Genomic DNA, 9303 nt, shown 5'->3' on the forward strand with positions numbered 1-9303 from the left:
AAGGCAATGGATGACGAATTAAAATCACACAACGATTTGGGAACATGGGAGTTGACGGAATTGCCGGTCGGTAAAACAGCCATTGGATGTAAATGGGTGTTCAAAAGAAAACTGGATGAAACAGGTAAGACCATACGGTACAAAGCTAGGTTGGTCGCACAGGGCTATTCGCAGAAACCCGGGATAGATTTTCATGAAGTATACGCTCCTGTAACCAAGTATACTACCATTAGAACAATATTAACAATAGCAGGAAGAGATAAGCTAATTCTGAGGAATATGGACGTTAAAACAGCTTACTTAAACGGAGAGATAGATGAAGAAATTTATATGTTACAGCCACCAAATTATGAACTAAATGGTCAGGAGGAGAAAGTCTGCAAAATAAAACGTAGTATATATGGGCTGAAACAGTCAGCCAGATGCTGGAATTTAAAACTTACAAAAGTATTGGAAGGTTTAGGTTTTAAGAAGAGCATGGCAGACGAAGGACTTTTCGTGACAAAGAAAAAGAAAACAACAATGTTCTTAATTGTATATGTTGACGATATACTTATTGCTCACGATAATGAAGACGAAATCAAACAAATTTATGAGGAACTTCGTAGACATTTTTCGATAACGTGGTTAGGAGAAACAAAATATTTCCTAGGTTTGGAAATTCAAAAAGATGATTCGGGAATTTACAACCTCAGTGTAAAGAGGCACATTGACGATATTATTACAAAAGTTGGGCTTGGTCAAGCGAAACCAGCATTGTCTCCAATGGATACTGGTTACATAAAGGATGACTCTGAAAGTGAATTTTTTAAGGATATTACTGAATACAAAAGCGTAATAGGGAGTTTAATGTACATTGCCCTCTGTGCCAGACCAGACATAGCAGCCAGCGTTGCCATACTAGGACGAAAAATGAGCAACCCAACTATGAAAGATTACGTTGCCGCGAAGCGAATAGTAAGGTATTTGATTAAAAGTAGACATTTGCAACTGAAATTAGGAGGTGATCCCCAAAAGGATGTGCAAGCCTATACCGATTCAGATTGGGCTGAAGATAGGACCACTAGAAAATCGACTACTGGATACGTGATTTTTGTCGCAGGAGGAGCTGTTTCTTGGGCGAGCCATAAACAGACTTCAGTAAGCCTCTCATCAATGGAAGCTGAGTACATAGCTTTGGGCGAGACATGCCAAGAATTAGTGTGGTTCAGAAAACTCTTATCTGACTTAGGAGAAAATTTAACGAAACCAATAACTATATATGGCGATAATCAGGCATGTTTAACTTTCGCTAAGACAGGAAGATCTGGTAGACGATCGAAACATATTGATACAAAGGAACATTTTATAAAAGACCTTTGTGAAAAGAAAATCATTGAACTGAAATATTGTCCATCGGAAATGATGAGAGCAGACATATTGACGAAACCGTTAGGAAATGTAAAGCATTCAAAGATGGTGCAAATGTTGAATTTAAATGAACGTTGAGGAGGAGTATTAAGAAGTAACGAATAGCAACGTTCATCGAAAGAACTAGTTCTCGTGTATATAAGTAAGCAAAGAACTGGAATAAAGGGTGTTGCAGTTTAACCACCGATCGAGCAAGTCGTGTTTATATTCTTCCACACAAGTGTAGTTTTTCCGAACAGGTGGCAGGTTCAATTTTTCTTCCAAGTTAAACTCATCACGATGGTGCACGAAGAGGTAGAAAATGATTTCGGGCCCAAAAAGTGAGTAGTTTATCCAGTTTAGATGGCAAATTGTTGGTGAACAAATAATCATTACCTTTTTTCCACACCCAAAGAATGACCAAGAAAACTATTCAGGCATCGTGTCGTAAGAATAAACTCTATCTTACGCCACACTTGAACGAAGTTCTGTATCTACACTATTCAGGTGAGAAATTTGATCGTGATGATTGAGCGATCCCTTTCTATAAACATGTTTATCCTCCAATAGGATACAATGAGATCGACTGCCTGGAGGAGTACGTTGGATTGAAATGTCTCTGGCTTGAATGCAACGCCATTTCCAGCATTTCCGATCTGAAACACCAACCCCTATTGCGCTGTCTGTACTTGCACAACAACCTCATCAAGGTCAGTACCGATATGTATTGATTTTTATGTTTCATATCAACTTTCGAGAGCATTCTGTTTGATCCGCATTCTATGTTCTAAACTGCAGAAAATAGAAAACCTCGAACATTGCAAACAGCTGGATACTCTGAACCTTTCGCATAACCACATAACAAAGGTAGAAAACTGTGGCATCGGTAAATAGTAATGCTAGAAAACAAGCAAAGGTTATATGAGACCCTAACTAAACGTAACAATTTAAATTTTGTATGGCAGACATTTTGCCCGTCTTGAACACACTAAACATGTCACACAATTATTTAAAATCGATCGAGAGTGTGGAGGATCTTCGAAAGTGTGATTTTGTTTCCGTCCTCGACATTTCACACAATCGCATCGAAGATATTGCTATCGTAAAGGTAAGATCGGTCTAGTCCAGGCTTAGCTGTCTGTATGTCTATATCCATTTTCGATCCCATTCAGGTTCTTGGAGCTATGAAAGGGCTGCGCGTGCTAACACTGACGGGGAATCCGGTGGTCAATGAAATACCTTCCTATCGCAAAACATTAATACTGGAGTGTGTGAGTTCTAAACTGAGAGTCCTTCTCGGTGTGCCATTGTTAATATTAATTAAATATTTTACAGAAAACACTCACATACCTCAACTCCCGTCCAGTTTTCGATAAAGACAGAGCATGTGCTGAAGCATGGTAATGTACAACATTTTGGGTGATTGTAGAAAAGAAATTGTATAATACTTCTTGTTTTCCAGGAAACGTGGTGGATACCAAGAAGAGCTTAAAGAGCATCAACGATGGAAGAAAGAAGAGCAGCGTAAAATGAGACGGAACATTAATGGTTCGTTACCTCAACTAATCCTTAAATCTTTTTAATACAACATTTCTCTAAATTTTAGCTACATTACGTCTCCGTCATCGAGGGGATGGCGAACCAGAATTGGTAATGTATAGACAACTGTAAAATAATCAAAATGTTTTCCAAAACTAACAGCACAATATCTTCTTAATAACAGCTTAAAACGAGCAGCGACGAGGAAGCAGATGTAGAGAAAAATGAATCGTCCAACACAAAGGCAGAATTACAGGATATGCAGGAGTTATCCAATTTGGAAGCGTGGAAAGAAACGGAAGCCTTGTTCAATCAGCTTCCAGATGGACAAACATCTCCTTCGCCTTCAACATCTTACGGTCAGTGGAGTGGTGTTGATGGAAAAGACAAGCCAAGCCTAGATGCGGCAGTCAATAACAAGGATAATATGAAAAGATCGCTTGTCGAAGAAATAAGCAACGAAGAATACCACCTGCTAACAGCTAGGAAAGATTCGAATGAACAATATCAGGACGACTCGACACCAACCATAAACGAGATGACATTAGAAAAGAAGGCTTTGGAGGAAACACATGCCATATCTCCAGCAGTTGCAAACGAGCCAGAGAAAGAAGAACATTCTGGTACAAGCGAGAACATGGTGAAGGCGTTTGAGGATGATATAAGAGATGGTGAAAACCTCGATGCACCTCTGGCACGAACAGAATCTGAAACCGATCTTACACTGTTTTCAGGGCCAATTCGTCGGCATCAAGCTGCTCTTTGTTGGTAGTAGGCAGTCAATTGCACGCTCACGGCTTTTATTTGGTTTTGTTAGGAAGCACTTTGGGCTTGTTAAGTTTAACTTTGCCGTTATCGGTAGCAACATTGGCGCGACAACAACGCGATCTTTTCTCGTCGCGCCAATGTTGCTACCGATAACGGCAAAGTTAAACTTAACAAACCCAAACTGGTTCCTAACGATGCCAAACAAAAACCTTGCGCGTGCAATTCACTGCCTACTACTGGCAAAGAGCAGCTTGATGCGAACGAACTGGCCCTGAAAACAGTGTAAGACGGTGGATGAACTCATAGTAACAACACAAGAGTCATTCAATGCGATGCAGATTGAAAATGAAAAAGAAAGTAAAATAGCTTCGGCCGAAAAAGAGGAAACACTTAACGTCGTAATACATTCGAAGGAAATTTCAATCACCATGCAACCGTCGTGCAGTGACGGGAAAGAGATTCCTCGAACCTCCAAGGATGATGATGTATGCGAGGGAGAGCGGAAGCCTTCCGTCGCTTCCGTTGATTACGTCACCGGGTCGGATTCCAACTCGGATCCCACACTCGTCACGGATTGTGACAGCTGCATTCGCAACAGCAGCGTGGCGTACAGTTCCCGTTCGGACACCTCCGACAGCGAGGACATGTTCGACAAGATTGTCCCCAGGAAGCACCGCAAGTTGGCGTCCCTTGTTCGCACCGACCCGTCGTCGACTAGCAGCAGCTCGGAGTCGGATGATGAAACGGGGGCACTCGGTAGCAAGCTGGATCGGCAGAATACGATCACGGAGTTTATCGACGAGTACAAACGGTTCTTCCGCTCGGTGGACACGCGCGACCCGAAGTGTGTCGTGAAGAACCGGCACAAGCTGGTGCGTCCGCAGACGGCCAAATCGCAGCGGACGGAACCACTCATCTACGATGGCGTTCTGAAGTCGATGGAGCGCCAGTCGAGTGCGAGTAAAATTGAACAAGTGCGCCAGGAACGGGCGGAGGCCAGTGCAAGCTTGGCCAAGGAGAGCGTCTTCGAACGGCTACTGAAGGGTCACGCAGCAGTCGATATGGACATCGAGAGTCCGACGATTTCGATCGGGGGTAAGCCGCACAACTTAAACGAGTACCGCTTGGATGTTTTCCGCGAAGGTCCGGCAAAGTTGCAGACATTGATCGATCGAGTTACGGCGCACAAGGATAAGTACAATGCACAAATCGACAGCATCCACGTCCAGCTGGCGAACATTATGGATGACTACGGCCAAATCAGTGAGAAGTTGAAGAGGGTCGACAACATGATACAGACCATTGAGGAGGAAGTGGATAGAGATGATGAGGACGAATTCAACGACGCGATGGATAAAGTCCCTCAGCAAAGCACCATCGAGCGGATCGTCGAAGCCGTTGAAGTCGGTACCGGAAACGATCAACCCATGTCATCCGGGGAATCAAGTGGGGCTTCATTTGATCCTGCACTGTTTGAACACGACGAGCAAGGTGATGGGATTGAACCCGGTTCTCGCATTGAAATTGAAGAAGGAATCTTTATCACCGGCACCGATGGACGCTTGGTGAAGGTGAAGCGCCTCAAGCGGGGCAATAAGGTGATCCAGGCTAGCCAGTGGTTTGAGCAGGCGAACGCCAAGCCGGCCGCACTGCTCGAGCTGACCGAGAAGGAGCTCGAATCGGACGCCATCCTGCGGGGCATTTGGAAGGCGATCCTCAAGGTGGAGATCGAGCCGGAGACGGACTTCTTTGCGTGCGGCGCTGGCTCCATGGATGTCGTGCGCCTGGTGGAGGAGGTAAAGGACACCCTCGAGGTGCCGATTAGCAACGAAACCCTTTTCATGGCTCCGACGTACGGTGAGTTCATGCAGGAAGTGGTGCTTCGGTTGCGCAGTGGAAACGATTCGGTTGGAGTTGGTGCAAACATTGGATATGACTTCCGACACGTGGTGCTTAAGGCGAACCGAAGGGAAATTGTCGTGCCCACGCAGATGTTTGTGAGTGGCCGGTTCATCGATGCCGAGGGTGGTAAAACACTTCCAATTATAAATCCCACGACGGAACAGGCTATTTGCGCGGTAGCGGCCGCTTCAAAGGGTGACGTCGACGAGGCGGTAAAGAGTGCCGATGAGGCTTTCAGGACCGTGTGGACGAATGTGTCGGCTCGTGAACGGGGTCAGATCAGTGGCGGATTAACCTATTGGCGGAGTTGGCGGCCGCCAGGGGCCTCGCCGGTCAGGGGGGCCTCGCCAGTCATGGAACCCCATTAAACATACTACATAAATGAGAGTTAACCAAGCTCGTGTGCAAACAACTGATAGAAGCGAAGAGTTCTTGCAATTTTTGCTAGAAATTACCATATTACTATGATCAGTTAGGTAAGTATTAGCGACATACAAGTTTATTAACGACTACATAATCATGCAAAGCAAGCGACTAAAATGAAGCGGTTTGAAAGTGGAGCAGTAAATTGAAAATTAAGAAAGAAGAAGAATTTTTTCATTCTCAAGAAATTGCTTTGGAAAAAATTAAAGAACATTTAAAACAGTTTGAACGTGGTTGACAACAAAAATGCAGACTCTTCAGCCGTCTTTAGAGCACCGGAGATCCCGGAGCCAGAAACAACTACCATGTCTGAGAGCCAACAGGAAACTAAAATAATTGTTTCAACTATCCCAAAACTAATCTTTTCCGACGTTTTCATTTGCCACGTAATGAAAAAAGCCTGCAGATTATGGCATTATCGAAAGTTCAAAAACCGCTTTATAAAGATGAGGATGACGTTTACTGCATAAAGTTCAATACAGGACATTTTTACCGAAAAAAACAACGGAGAATCAGAAGAAAGCACTTGGCTATTATTTTTGGAAACTCCCAAATGTGTTAATTAGTATCCACGCATCAAAAGAACACATCACATCTATATGTACCTTGTACAAAAGGTTTAGTATAACCCAAACTAATGATACAAAGTTAATCAAAGAAAGGGGAAAGGAACACAATTATTCGAGAGAAGTGCTAAATCAAATATGTTATTCAGTACTATTAAATTTTTAAATTCGTCTTGCTTAAAACAAGAAGGGTTAAATAACAATAGTTATGGACATTGCAAACTGTAGAGGAGAGCCATTTGACTTTGCATCAAATATGGCTGGTAAATACTTGAGTTTTGAAAAATTTTGAAGTGAAAAGAAGTGAGTGAAAAAGGAAAACAATCATTCAATAACAGTTTTTAAAAAGGTGCTCTCTGACTTTGTGGTCAGCTAGAGTCGACGCGGTTTTAGACTTAAAAACCGGCTTTGGAGAAATCAAAAATGCATTGCAAGAAATTTGTAACGATAAAGATGAAAAAGCAATAACAATAGATGAAACAAACGCGCTTGTCCAACAAATGAGTAAATATGAGGTGGTTTTAATAACCGTAACTTGGAACACGCTTCAGAAAATAAATGCTACAAGCAAGTCACTTCACACAGTTGAATGTGCACTATTGCAAGGATCAGTGCTGTTGCAATCGTTAGCAACATTCATCCAGCGTTTTCGCGCAGATTTTGCAAATAACAGCTAACAAATTAATAATAAATAGTAATGTAGAAATAACAACTAACGAGTTATCTTTCAGTTCAGTTCTTTCAGAAGAAAATTGTGTCCGTAAGCGACACGAAACAGTGAACACAAATTTTCAATCAAAGACAAATTCATAATTAATGCATTCTATTTCATTTGTGATAATGTAAAATTTCAAACATTACAAAAGGCTAAGGAATACGAGTCAGTTTCGAAAACTTTTAAAATATTATACGGAATATGTCCCCTGATGATAGAAAGAACATGAAACTGCAACATGAATCAAATCAATGTACACATTTTTTTGAAAAATGAAATGCTTATCGTGTTATCTCAAAATTTAATTCATAATTTGTTATCGTTATCGATGAAGTGGGTATGTGACTCGATAGTCTGAACTTTTACAATGAGTTATTATTTGAAGGGCCTCTACTACAATTCCGCTCAGGGCCTCCGAAGGGCTTGATCCGCCACTGGGTCAGATGATGTTCCGGTTGGCCGAGCTGATGGAACAACACAAAGAGGAACTAGCGACGATCGAATCGATTGACTCAGGAGCTGTCTATACACTCGCACTGAAGACCCACGTTGGTATGTCGATCGATGCGTGGCGCTACTATGCCGGCTGGGCGGATAAGATCGAGGGCACCACCATCCCGGTTAGCCCGGCCCGGCCAAACCACGTACTGACGTTTACCAAACGGGAACCGATCGGTGTATGCGCGCTCATCACACCCTGGAACTATCCGCTCATGATGCTCTCGTGGAAGATGGCGGCGTGCATTGCGGCCGGCAACACGGTCGTCATCAAGCCGGCCCAGGTGTGTCCACTGACGGCGCTCAAGTTTGCCGAGCTGACGGTTCGGGCCGGGTTCCCGCCCGGCGTCATCAACGTCGTCACCGGGACCGGTTCCCTGGCCGGCCAAGCGTTGGCCGACCATCCGCTGGTGCGCAAGCTCGGCTTCACCGGCTCAACACCGATCGGCAAGCGCATCATGGCGTCGTGCGCTGAGTCGAACATTAAAAAGTGCTCGATGGAGCTCGGTGGCAAGTCGCCGCTGGTCATCTTCGCCGACTGCGACCTCGAGGAGGCGGTCCGGCTCGGCATGTCGGCGGTGTTCTTCAACAAGGGCGAAAACTGCATCGCCGCCGGTCGCCTTTTCGTGGAGGATCGTGTGCATGATGAGTTCGTGCGAAAGGTGGTGAAGGGTATCCGCACGATGAAGATCGGTGATCCACTGGACCGTGCCACGGCGCATGGTCCCCAGAACCATCTGGCCCACCTGCAAAAGCTTCAGGAGTACTGCACCGTGGGAGTGAAGGAAGGTGCCACCCTGGTGTGTGGCGGTAAGCGGGTACCTCACCTCAAGGGACTCTTCTTCGAGCCGACCGTGTTCACCGACGTCGAGGATCATATGCACATCGCACAGGAGGAGTCGTTCGGACCAATCATGGTCATCTCCAAGTTCCACAGCAGCGACTTTGAGGCACTCGTTGCCCGCGCCAACAACACCGAGTACGGGCTGGCTAGCGGTGTGTTCACCAAGGACATCCAGAAGGCACTCCTGTTTGCCGAGAAGGTCGTAGCGGGGACAGTGTTTATCAATACGTACAACAAGACGGACGTTGCCGCACCGTTCGGTGGATTCAAGCAGAGTGGATTTGGAAAGGATTTAGGTAAGTGCTATTGACTGCGGGAAAGAACCGACCGTAGAATGTTCATTGGTTTCTTTTTGGTTTTTCTTTTGTTCTCCACAGGGAAAGAAGCTTTAAATGAATACCTCAAAACCAAATGCGTTACGGTGGAATACTGATACGGCGTGAGGAAAATAAGTTTTTGATATCAAAGCAGTCTGGAAAGCTGTCTATAAAAGAGGTTATGGGCACCCCGAAGGAAGCTGCGTACGGGATTCCACAATATTCTGGTGGTCCCGGGTACGGAAACTGGAGTTTCCGTGTAAAGATGTTCTTGGATGCGGCTGGTGTGTTGCAAACGCTCAACGAAGATGTGCCATCAGAGGCGGCTAGTGCAAAATTGTT

At 44.5% G+C, this 9303-nt stretch overlaps 1 protein-coding gene across 1 annotated transcript; it reads left to right on the forward strand.

Annotated features, from left to right (window-relative positions):
* The first annotated feature begins 1689 nt into the window (after positions 1 to 1689).
* LOC131293908 (dynein axonemal assembly factor 1 homolog) lies at positions 1690 to 9077 on the forward strand. Its single transcript, XM_058321958.1, has 13 exons — positions 1690 to 1730; positions 1805 to 1896; positions 1960 to 2099; positions 2188 to 2275; positions 2355 to 2497; positions 2562 to 2660; positions 2725 to 2789; positions 2852 to 2937; positions 2996 to 3039; positions 3113 to 3622; positions 3978 to 5871; positions 7723 to 8940; positions 9022 to 9077. The coding sequence occupies exons 1-13, from the start codon at positions 1690 to 1692 to the stop codon at positions 9075 to 9077; spliced, it is 4476 nt and encodes a 1491-aa protein (XP_058177941.1).
* Positions 9078 to 9303: the final 226 nt, after the last annotated feature.

The sequence above is a fragment of the Anopheles ziemanni genome, chromosome 2, assembly GCF_943734765.1.
Source record: "Anopheles ziemanni chromosome 2, idAnoZiCoDA_A2_x.2, whole genome shotgun sequence".
Classification (NCBI taxonomy): Eukaryota; Metazoa; Arthropoda; class Insecta; order Diptera; family Culicidae; genus Anopheles; species Anopheles ziemanni.

What these genes read in the sequence shown, in the direction of transcription:
- LOC131293908 (XM_058321958.1), top strand. Translation starts at nt 1,690, where the DNA reads ATGGTGCACGAAGAGGTAGAAAATGATTTCGGGCCCAAAAA. An exon ending in AGAGCATGTGCTGAAGCATG is followed by an intron (nt 2,790 to 2,851) that starts GTAATGTACAAC and finishes CTTGTTTTCCAG; the next exon opens with GAAACGTGGTGGATACCAAG. An exon ending in TGGATTTGGAAAGGATTTAG is followed by an intron (nt 8,941 to 9,021) that starts GTAAGTGCTATT and finishes TGTTCTCCACAG; the next exon opens with GGAAAGAAGCTTTAAATGAA.